This window comes from Bos javanicus, chromosome 10 (assembly GCF_032452875.1).
Source record: "Bos javanicus breed banteng chromosome 10, ARS-OSU_banteng_1.0, whole genome shotgun sequence".
NCBI lineage: Eukaryota > Metazoa > Chordata > Mammalia > Artiodactyla > Bovidae > Bos > Bos javanicus.
In genome coordinates this window covers 45,856,516-45,868,563 of record NC_083877.1, presented here as the reverse complement: position 1 = coordinate 45,868,563, position 12,048 = coordinate 45,856,516, and the positions used below count along the sequence as shown (strand labels likewise).

The window sequence follows — 12,048 nt, the reverse complement described above, 5'->3', positions numbered from 1 at the left end:
CTGTCTGATCCTATAGCATTTAGGTTTTACTGCTACCCCCAGAAGTTGCTAGTTTTATTATAGAAGCCTCTATTCACAGCTTCCAATCGCTTGGAGCAGCCTCTAAGTTAAAACCTGATACTCTCTCCTATAGGCTGTTTCAACTCAACATGAGCTGTGTTCAACTAAAAGTAGGTACCAGACCAACGAACAAAAATCAAATGTTGGGACTGTTAAAGTTGGTGTAGCCATAAACTAAAAACATCATGGATTCTAGTTGGACTGTCCAGGATTCTTACATATGCTCCTGGGAAAGGGCTTGTTCTTTTGATAGTCATCTAACTTGAGCTGCTGATTGGCTTTCTGTTTCTGACATAGAAACTGACTACATTCTTAACTTCTATTCTTCCTGAAACCTGAAAGATGGAGGAGGGCATACTTTAGGGCACATGATCCCTCTCATCCACTCTTGTAAGAGATGGACTCTTGATCTCTTCTTGTGGATGTCCTATCACTACCGACCTTTTCTGTTCAGCTTTTTGAACTAGTCAGTTTCAACAACAGACTGATAGCTTGTTTCTATGTCTGATACACAGGCCCTAGTAAGACAGATTATTAAATGAAGCTCTCCCCAGAAAAAGATGAATCTTTCCTACGCTGCTCACTGGATAAATGGTTAGGATAGAAGAGGCAGATGGTGTGAAAAACAATTTTTTAATTGGGATTTTGTCCTGACAATTCCTAACCTTTGTGGTTAGGAATAAAAATGTTTTTATTAAAAAAATTTTGTGTGTGTGAAAATTCTTTTGTCCCTATTGCTTCTAACCCTTCTGGACAAAAGGGCTAGATGAAGATAAAAAATGATTTAAAAAAATGTGAAGTTAGAATTACTAAATGAGAAATATTGATTTTATTTATTTTTTATTTTTTTTAGAAATACTGATTTTAGAATAAGGTAGGTGAGGAGGGAACCCAGGCCCCAGGAAGTGTGGAAGAATAGAGATGGCATAAATGATCACCATTTTTCACAACTGTTCCTCCTCCTGGGGGAGGGGAGAACGGGGGAAAGCCATGCTGTGAAGAAGGTGGTTTTGAGCACTTTAAATTTAAACTGGCTTCTGAGCCTCCCATTATACCTAATAGGCTATACGAAGCAGGGGATGACTCCAGGTCCTGGAATTTCCACAGGACACCTCCAGATGTCATCCACGCTCTTGAGGCAGATAAAAAGATGTCACACACAAACAGAACTATTTAACCAACTGGCTTTAGAGATAGTCCCTCTGAAACCAAGAACTCAACTAAATTATTTAGACTGCAATGAGAAAATAAGGTGGGAGGCCCCCTGATAGGAGATCCCATCAAGGTCCTGTTAACTTGTTCTGCCTGACTACTGTACATCTTATAAACTCTTCATCTCCAAGGATACCATATACAACCTCTAGAATTAAATTTTTCTGTGTAAGTGCCCTATTCTGAGTCCTGGACTGGCCAGAGTTGTGCTGTGCTAAATTTATGGAAAAAGCCACATGACTTTTTAAGATAGATATCTTGTGATTAATAAGATTTATTTTAACTGGCTAAGTCTAAGACCCCTGAAGTCAATACTACAGGCTGGTCTCACCCTGCTGTCTGAGGTCCTACCAGATAATAACATTAATTTTATTGTAAAAACACTGTGGCAAAGAGCCAAGGAGGTACACTGTGCAATCAAAAGAAGTAACACAACAGGACTGCTATCCTTAGAAATGTCTACTTGCAATGTTGGTCCTTGGCTGGCACCTGGGGACTAGACTGATAAATACTTTGCCACATTGATACAAAGTTTCCCTAACTGATAAAGGTGGCTTCTTTTACTTAGACTGTATGATAATATGTTTATGATAAAAAGCTGCTTTCCCTCTGGGAATCTAAAATTTTAGTATATGCCAGGCGCAGAGTATGTGACTAGCATCCAGTAAAAATCTCGGCCATTCAGTCTCTTATGTGCTCCCCCAGGAAGAAACATCACACATGTTATCAAATTTTCATTGCTGCGGGTGCACTGTATGACCTCTCATGGAAGAGATGATCGTCATTTTTCAACTATACATTAAAAACATTTTTGAAAGAGTTACAAAAATAATATAGGGTTCTTATATATCCTTCATTGAGCTTCCATTTATGTTAAAAATTACAGAGTACTAGAACTTTTACGTAAGATGATTTTTTAATAGTCTTTCTCTTTAAAAAATAATAATCTAGGAGGAAGAGACTAAAAGATAAAATGTTTTTAATTACTACTTAGAATTCTACGCACCTTCCACTGATAGCACCCAGAAGTTACTCCAGTTGACGCCAGTCCATATCCTTTTCCTCCACTGCCATGAGTTAAAATCTGTCCATTTTCCACTATGCAACACTGAGCTTTCTCTGGGTCAAAGGATACTTCTTGTATAGGAAGATTCTCATCTTCTTCCTCCAACTCTCCCTGCTTCTACCAGAAAAGAAACTGAGTCAGTATTTTGAAGTAACTCAGATCTCAGTTAATAGATATTCTAAGACTCCTTGGTTTGATTCACAAATATTTATTATCTACTATATACCAGTTCGGAGAAGACAATGGCACCCCACTCCAGTACTCTCGCCTGGAAAGTCCCACGGATGGAGGGGCCTGGAGGGCTACAGTCCATAGGGTCACTAGGAGTCGGACACGACTGAGCGACTTCACTTTTTTTTTTTTTAATTTTATTTTATTTTTAAACTTTACATAATTGTATTAGTTTTGCCAAATATCAAAATGAATCCGCCACAGGCATACATGTGTTCCCCATCCTGAACCCTCCTCCCTCCTCCCTCCCCACACCATCCCTCTGGGTCGTCCCAGTGCACCAGCCCCAAGCATCCAGTATCGCGCATCGAACCTGGACTGGCAACTCGTTTCTTACATGATATTCTACATGTTTCAATGTCACTCTCCCAAATCTTCCCACCCTCTCCCTCTCCCACAGAGTCCATAAGACTGTTCTATACATCAGTGTCTCTTTTGCTGTCTCGTACACCAGGTTATTGTTACCATCTTTCTAAATTCCATATATATGCGTTAGTAGCGACTTCACTTTATTTTTTCACTTTCATGCATTGGAGAAGGAAATGGCAACCCACTCCAGTGTTCTTGCCTGGAGAATCCCGGGGACAGGGGAGCCTGGTGGGCTGCCGTCTTTGGGGTCACACAGAGTCGGACACGACTGAAGCGACTTAGCAGATACATCAGTTACTATGCAGGTGATGGGAACACAAGCATAAATGTGGCATGGTCCCTGCCCACAAAGAGCTTATAGCTCAGTCAGGCAAAAAAGAGACAAATAACACAGTACTGCAGTGGGAGAATAAAAGAAGTTACATGACAGGTAGAGCAGAAACATAAAAGTGCAAGTTTCTAACCATGCTTGGGAAGGATAAGGTAAGCATTCAAAAGAGGATGACTTCTGACCTCAATCCTGAATGATAAGAAGGCATTAAGCAGCTGATCAAAGAAAAAGAAATTGAAGGCAGTATGTACAGCATATGTCAAGGCACAGAACTGAAACAGAATTCACTGATCAGCATTCACTGATTAAACATAATTGCAAGCAGTATTGAAGATCTGGAGGATGAGACTGAAAAAGAATAAGGAACTAGGAAAAAAATCATGGAAGACATTCTAAGTTTGATCTTTAGACAAGAGAATTTCTACACAGAATGATTTATATAGAGGAACTCTGATCAGATCTATGTTTCATAAACATTGTTGTACCAGGAATATACAGGATGAAAACAGAGAGAACAATCAGGAGTTTACTGCAAGAGTTCAGGTAAGAAACACTGACAACGTATAAGTCCTTCATTTACCCAATGAGTATTTGTTAAGCATCTACTGTGTACCAGACACTATACCAGGTCCTATATATATATTCAGCAATATACTGGATAGATTAGGTCTCTGCTCACACAGAGCTTATATTTTAGAAGGTGGAGACAGAAAAGATACAAGAAAATATTAGGTGATAAATTCTACGCTGAAATTAAAATAGGTGATTTTTGTGGCATTAAAGAGTATGTGGCAACTGACTCTAGATTGTGGATTAGGAAAGGAATCTGAAGAAGTGATAATTAAGTCAAGACACGAATAATAAGTTGACTTCTGAGAAACATATCTGAGGGAAGTATTCTAGGTAGAAAGAAAGCCAGAGCAAAGCCCAAAGGAAGGAACAAGCTCAGTGTGTTCAAGAAACAAGAAGGCATTTGTTCACAGTGTAGTAAGAAAGAGGAGATAAAGGATGGAAAACCATTAACTGGAGGGTTTTAAGCAGAGGATCAACATGTTCCAAGTTACCAAGTTACTTGAAGCTCACACTAGATCCTGTGGAGAGAATGAATTATAGGGAATTAACATGGAATATTGCGTAATCCAGGCCAGACAAAAGAGGGGCTTGGAGTAGGGTGATGGCAGAGGAATAAGGAGGTGCAAAAATTCAAGTTAACTATTAACAGAGAAGTTAGCAGGACTTGGAGATTATGTAGAGAAAATGGGGTGTGTGTGATAAGAGAGGAATCAAGGATGACTGCTTGGTTTTTTGGTTGAGTCACTTACTAGGAAATATGGGAAAGCCTGGGGAACAGACTATTAACAGAACTAAGGATGCTGCTAAGTATGAGATGCCTATTAGACTATCATTCAAGTGGCAAGGCAAGTAGAAGATGGGTATATAAGTCTGGAATTCAGAAAAAAATGTCAAAAATGGGACTAAAGATTTGATGACCAATGGCAAATGGGTCTGAATAAGGTTTGATGCTAGAGGAAATGAAATGGAAGTAACAGCTGAAGAAAGTAAGGGGTCTTAGGACCAAACCTTGGGAGATTTCAGCAGTTAGATTAAATAGAAGTGAAAGTCAAAGTGGCAGTCACTCAGTCATGTCCCAACTCTTTGCCAACCCATGCACTGCAGCCCGCCAGGCTCCTCTGTCCATGGAATTCTCCAGGAAAGAACATTGGAGTGGGTTGCCATTCCATTCTCCAGGAGATCTTCCCAACCCAGGGATTGAACGCAGGTCTTCTACATTGCAGGCAGATCTTTACCTGAATCTGTCTCAATGGGAATCTACCTCAGACCAGGCTTTCCCTGTTCTGAGCCACCAGGGAAGCCCTAAAATAGAAGGGGAAGTACAAATGAAAAAGGATGAGAAGAAAAGGCCATTGTACTGGGATAGAAGGAAAACCAGAAAAAGCATGGAATCATGAAAACTAGTAGAAACACTAAGATAGCTAGATAGATGGATTCAAGCAAAACGATTTAGGAGGTGAAATCAATGAGGTCTAGGGACCACACGGATGGGGATATTAGCAAAGTCTAGAATTCCCAGGAATTCAGGCTTGAAAAGCTAGTTAAATGTTAGTGCCACCAATAAAAATGGGATAGGAGGAAAAGAAGAAAGGTTTGAAGGAAAGACACCTGGGCTATCTATCATTCAAGTCTGGAAGGCAATGAATGCAGTGAAAATGGTCATGATTATGACTGAGACTTCTAGAAAAGCTAAACACAGAACTCTGAGGAACACCGGAATCTGGGATGGAGGCAAGGAGAAAGTTACACCAAAGAAGAGATGCCTCCAGAGGGAATCAAGGATTGGCAGAGGGAATCTAGAGAAAGTGATGGTTTGAAAACAATGGAAGGCTAGAGTTTACGGAGGTCAAGTAAGTTGTGAGCAAAAAGCCATACACTATTACCAACAACACCTCTGTCATTATTTCAGTGCTTTGATGGAAAAGAAACGATTGGGCTAAAGAAATGAGAAGTAAGGAAGTGATTTAAACATGTACAAGATTACTCTTCCCGGAGGCTTGGCAATGATGCACAAAAGAATATATAGAAAGGATTCATTGATTAAAAAAATGCTATTTAGGAGAGTGGGAATAAGAGATGTTTACAAACTGAGGAGAAGGAAACTCCTCCAGTGGAGAGGGAGAGCGTGTGCAGAGAGGAGACTGAATAACTGATAGAAAAATGTCCCTCAAAGGAGAAAGGATCCAGAGACAGGTGGCAAGATATTCACTTGTGCTGTCTAAAAATACCTTTTTGGAAGAATCAGGTACCTGTAATTTTATTTCTTGTTCTTTTTCCTTTATCTGAATAGCATGTTTGGCCTGAGCAATAGGTGTCTCCCACATACAATCTGACAGGAGGGAAAACAGGCGTTCCACAACCTATGTATTGAAGGAAAAACAATGATAAAATCTGTAAAGGATTATTTAAACTGTTTTTAGAAAAGATAAATCATAAGATTAAGTCACCTGTGAGATTTAATTATACCAATGTCTGACAGCTACTTTGTGTAGATGCAAGCTAAAATGTCATTTTTTAGAAAGATCATTAACCCACTACAGAGTGGGTTCAACTGCCCTGTTGCCTCGCTATATGGACCTCTGATGAGGCCATACAGCTTCACATCTTTCTCTCTCTAGATGCCCACACGTAGAAAGAAATTCTATAAATTTTCCTTTCATTCTGACCTTGAAAATATTCACTATACCACCACTTCTCACATCTCATAACTAATTTAATTTCTCTTTCTCTTTGCTTGGAGATGAAAAAATTTAAAAAACAATCTCAGAAGTGGAAGTTGTAGATGCTACTGAATAAATGACACATTTGCAACTGAAGAGACTGTAAGTTTCAAGTTTGGGTGAATCATGTTGCAGATGTTAAAGAATGTCTTCTAATAATTTTAAAAATAGAAACCTGGGCCATCTGATCATCTTCTACACCAGATTCACAAGCTGGCAGCACAGCCTCAAGGACGTGAAGTGCAAGGAGCCTCGTTCTTAAGTTACCAACTAGAGGAATTCCTGGAGGGGGGAAAGAACATTGTCTTATTATAAATGTGACTTAAATTCAAAGTTTAAATAAACTTGAAAAAAATCCTTGAGGGTGTTAAGTCTTTAGGATGGAACAGACTTTACTTCAGGACATTATCACAAGAATTCTGGATTCATTCCATATCCATCAATGTATATGAATATTCATGTTCATGTTTCAGTTTTTATGTATATATAAGGGAACAGTACTATAATAAACACCTGTGCCAAGTACCATGCTATGCATTTCATATACATTAATAACTCTGTTGATCCTCACAAACCCTACATTATATCCTTATTTTACTGATGAGGAAACAGAGGCTCAGAGAAGTAACTTGAGCAAAGCCACATAGCTCAGTAGAGACAGAAGTAGAATTTTAAATGACACATCTGTTAACCTCTAAAGCTCAGGCTTATCGTACCCTTTAATTGCTCCTGACTGCATCTATTCCCTGACGGACCTACAGGGTTAATGGAGAGAAAGCAGTTTGTATTTTTCTAAAAGAAACAAAGACAGAGGCAGGATACTGATGCTCTTTTTTCTATGCATTACTATTACTGGGTTAGCCAAAAAGCTCTTCTGGGTTTTTTGCACTGTCTTACAGAAAAATCCGAAAGAACTCTTTTGGCCAACCCAATACAAACAACTAGTAGAAATAAATTAATATCTGATTCTTCTTCATGCTCTAAGAACTTACTCAATATTATCATAAGCCTTATTTTATTAAAGGAGGGGGAAAAAAGCTACTGTAAGTTATACTAGTAAAGAAAAACATAAAAATGAGTATAAACTTACTATATATAAGGCTAAGAAGCATAGTTACAGGAAGAACCTTGACTTGAACTACTGATCTGCCAATAATAGTAACTTATGAATGGCAGAGCTTTTAAGAAAATAAGACAAAGGTAAGGCCTCTTTTAAATAAAATGCTGTTTTATTTGCAGCACAGTTGATCAATTTTGGAAATTCTTTAAACACTTTTAACAACAAATCAATTTCTTGCCAGAATTTGCTACCACAATGGGATAATTCTGTTGCAAGAACATTAACATTTAGTATGACTCCGTTTTACTGTATTTTTGCAGTTAATAACTGCAGCTATTATGTTAATAATAAGCTGCCTGTATTCTTTTTGTTTATATATCAACCTTAAAACATATATAGAATCTGAACTTTTTAAAAATTGAATACATACAAAAAAGTAAAAAGAAACACTAATAAACTATATTAAAAATGTACACATATAAAATAACATGTATCATAGAAGACTATGTTACGTTTCAGCACACTTAAGAAAGACTAGGGATGATGAAAAAGTTCTAGAAATGGACAGCAGTGATGGTTGAGCAACTCTGTGAATGTAATCAATGTCACTGAATTGTACACTTAAGTGGTTAAAATGGTAAATTCTATTTTATGTACATTTATTTTAAAAACAAAAAGCAAACAGATTAGGAAAAGACTGACAGTAATCTATGTAAGCAGACCAGAGTTTTAGGCTAAGAAGCAAGAATAACGCTTATTTTACAGAACTCTCATAGACAGCACACAACTAGAAGTTAAATCAAGGCAACAGAAATCATATCATGATGAGAAAGAACAGACAAATTCAGATCTGCATTCTGATAATCCAACAATTTCAAAATCTGTGCTTAATTATCACATTAAACTGAATATTCTCCACTTATTATTGTAATCTGAACAACTAGAGACGTTTCCAATATTAAATCTATGATCGTCTCCAGTGCTATCTTCTATTATTGATTTGATGCCTTTCCATTTTTACTCCTGAAATTACTTTTCTTTCAATCAAATAAGTACTCACAAAACAGGAAAGAAAAGTCTTAAAATCAAGGTCAAGTATATGATGTTGTTAAAGTCTGACATTATCTGAATAAAACACATGTGATATGCAAAATACTCCAAAATAAGACAAAGGTCACATACCTGAAGAACATTTCTGAGATGCTATATTTAAAAGCACCTCTGTCCACTTTGGGGAAGCCATTTTTGATTGAATTGCTTTTGAAGATACAACTCTGCGTAGAAAAACTAGGAAATCCCCCAGATGCAGTTCAGCTGCGTGCTGTTTCCTAAGAGCAGCTAAAGAGTGAACAGACAGGTTTACATTATAACCAAAAGCAAACAGGAAACAGTTTTTTATCAAATAACTTACACTGAGAATGCAGTTAAGTACCACTTAATTCACAACCTAGGCTGTCAATTAGCTGCCTAGGGCCTGGGTTCAATTCCTGGTCAGGGAACTAATATCCTACAAGTCATGCTGCATGGACAAAAATAAATAAATGTTCTGAACTGAAACATATTCTTAAAACCCAAAACAAAACCATGTCTGTGTGTGCATTAGACTAGTAAAGACCTGACGACTGTAATCACATTTTCAAAAAGTCCATGATCCACTCACCATTTTCCCCTTCCTCTGGCCCAATCAAATTAAGAATTACATCTCTAAAAAAGACTTAACTGTTTTTATATTCTACAAGAAAAGAATTTCTAGGCCTGGGTATGGTTTGCCTGAACTCTACATATAAGAAATCTTTCCACCAACCTGCTCTAAACAATCATCCCAATTTTCCCAAGAGCCTCAATACCTCTCGTCATCCCCTCCAGGACTGACGCTAAAGAATGATTCATTGGAAAAGACCCTGACGCTGGGAAAAACTTAGGGCAGGAGGAGAAGAGGGTGGCAGAGGATGAGATGGTTAGATAGCATCACCAACTCAATGGACATAAGTCTGAGCAAACTGTGGGAGATAGTAAAGAACAGGGAAGCCCAGTATGCTACAGTCCATGGAGTTGAAAATAGTTGGACACGACTTAGCAACTAAACAACAACAACCCTGTGCATTTTGAAGCCAAAGAACTTTCTGCTGTTCCCCTAATACACCATGATCTCATATCATCCAACACCTTGGAGGTATGACCCACTCGGAGCCAGGGCAGAGAAGTTTGCCAGTGGGGCAGATTCCCAGAATGTCAGTCTGTAACATGCATTAAAACATGGAGAACTATAACAATTTGAAAACAGGCCATTTCTTTCAGGGAGATCCTGGCATATCAAATTAAGAAATACACAGATAAGTCACTTGTGATGGAGGGGAGACCAACTCCCAGCCAAAGACCAGGTCTGACTAGTCAGTAATCTATAATATCTTCATGGATATCTTGTTAACTGGAGGGCTTTTGTTTTGCTGATGGGTGTGCAGGTTTATGATAGAACTAACCTGTCAGGAACAATTAGAGAAAAAGCTAAGAGTTCCTTTTCTACATTTCCTTCTCACAGTACTCTAATCTTTACTTCTTCAGTCTTTGCTAATATGCAAACCTTTTTAATAGTATTAATTTGAAGAATATAAAATTATTAGCCTGCCCTGGGTACCTACATCTCACTCTAACCTGGTTCCTATGCATTTCTTCAAAATCCAGTTCAAAAGTTACCTCCTCCATGAAGCTTTCTCTCTTGGTAGAGGGGAAATCTCTTTTAGGAAGCCTCCATCCAACCCCACTCTCACTCCCAGCAAGTATTTTTTTAATAAGACACTGATTAATTAAAGTAATTAAACCCTAGAGACCTTAACCATAAAGCTGGTTGATACAGCTTGATGATATAGTTTGTTTCCAGTATCAGTATTATGTTTGAAATGAAGAGTACACCTTACTTTTAGTTAAGTATTATAGAGAGTATATGGAGTTATTAATACCTGGTCTACCTATCTGAATGCCTGGGCACTGCTGACTAGAATCAATCTCACTCCCAGCCATGCCCATAAACAGAAAAGGTACTACCTGAGAGGACTGGATGTGGACTCAGTGTGTTATTACACCTGCTAAGATTCATCACAGTTCCTTTACTGGATATGGTAGGATGCTGAGAAGTAACTCTTCTGTTTCTTCCATGCTGTCCATATGTGCAGTGCTCAACAGAGAGTGGTAAGAAACTATTATCTTAACAACCCTGTATCCCCAGTTGGATCTCAGGAAAAAGGGAGGTGGCATTAAAAGCCTGTTTTATGTTATCATGCCTTGTGAGTCTCCCCACACTCTGTATATGCAACATGCTCTTTATAAAAGAAGTAACTTGTCACAGATTCAGCCTCTGAAACCAAAAGTTAGCCCTCAATGAGACTTGTATATACATCCTTCTAGATTCTGACCTAAGAGATTTAGCTATTTCTCCTAAGCTTATTGTGTTACACTGTAATTATTTGTTTAAATGTCTGCCTTCCTCATTATCCTAGAAAGTCCTACAGGGCAGAGATAATGTTTTGTGATTTTTGTATCCCCAGCATGTTCCTTTATCCACCCACCTACCTATACAGTATTAATATTATTTAAATAATACCTTATATATTTAAATATTATTTACTATACTATTTCAATATTAACATTCATCAAGCTCTTATGTGCCAGATACTTCTCTAAGTCCTTTACAAGTATTAAATTATTTAATCCTCATAATGGTCTTGAAAGACTGGGTCTATTACCTTGTTTTATCTATTTATCTGTCTATCTGGTCCAGAAAGGATTTAACAGCTCCCAGAGCTTATTATGGTAATAAGACATTGGTAGTTGCACAAAATTTTTTCAACAAATGATCAGTTTTAGACCTTTATTCCTTAATTATATAACTGACATATGCAGTAGTTCTCCTGTTAAGGGTTTACATTCTACTGAAATACAATGTTCACTATATTTTTTGTGGGGTTTTTTTTTTTGGCTGTGCTGTGCAACCTGTGGGATCTTAGTTCCCTGACCAGGGCTTGAACCCACATTCTCAGCAGTAAAAACCGAGTCCTAACCACTGAATCATGAGGGAATTCCCACAATGTTGATTAATAGTTTTTTAAAGCTATAAGCAGATGATCATATAACAGCAACCAAAATTTATTACAGCTAAGTATAATGAATTTTTTTAGTGACTAGAGAACAGAACAGTCTAGCAAGAAGTTCAGCTCCCCTAATTCTAACCCAATTCCAAAATATTAAAAACCTTGATCCTGGAGGAACACTTAAACCAAGACTGCAACTCAAGAGATGAGCTGTCAGGATTAAATGCTACAAAAACATAATCTGGGGAAATTAGTCACTGAGAACCTTTAGGTTCTAGATACAATAGAGAGCCTGAATCTAGACTATGGCTGGTATAGTTACTACATCAGGGTTAACTGAC

General features: G+C 37.8%; 1 protein-coding gene and 1 long non-coding RNA gene across 21 annotated transcripts in view; one reads left to right on the top strand and one right to left on the bottom strand.

Annotated features, from left to right (window-relative positions):
- Window positions 1–12,048, bottom strand: part of HERC1 (HECT and RLD domain containing E3 ubiquitin protein ligase family member 1) — a 232,895-nt gene that overhangs the window by 78,171 nt on the left and 142,676 nt on the right. For 14 of the 20 annotated variants that reach the window (XM_061431034.1, XM_061431032.1, XM_061431035.1 and 11 more), the window contains 4 exons: window positions 8,805–8,960; window positions 6,738–6,844; window positions 6,071–6,202; window positions 2,279–2,455 (listed from right to left, as the gene is read on the bottom strand). In XM_061431034.1, coding sequence (XP_061287018.1) covers window positions 2,279–2,455; window positions 6,071–6,202; window positions 6,738–6,844; window positions 8,805–8,960 — 572 coding nt within the window. The remainder of the gene's footprint in view (window positions 1–2,278; window positions 2,456–6,070; window positions 6,203–6,737; window positions 6,845–8,804; window positions 8,961–12,048) is intronic. The other 6 variants (XM_061431037.1, XM_061431042.1, XM_061431048.1 and 3 more) reach the window with 3 other exon arrangements.
- Window positions 5,170–6,919, top strand: LOC133256186 (uncharacterized). Its single transcript, XR_009739119.1, has 2 exons — window positions 5,170–6,087; window positions 6,583–6,919. It is a non-coding gene; the product is annotated as an uncharacterized LOC133256186 (long non-coding RNA).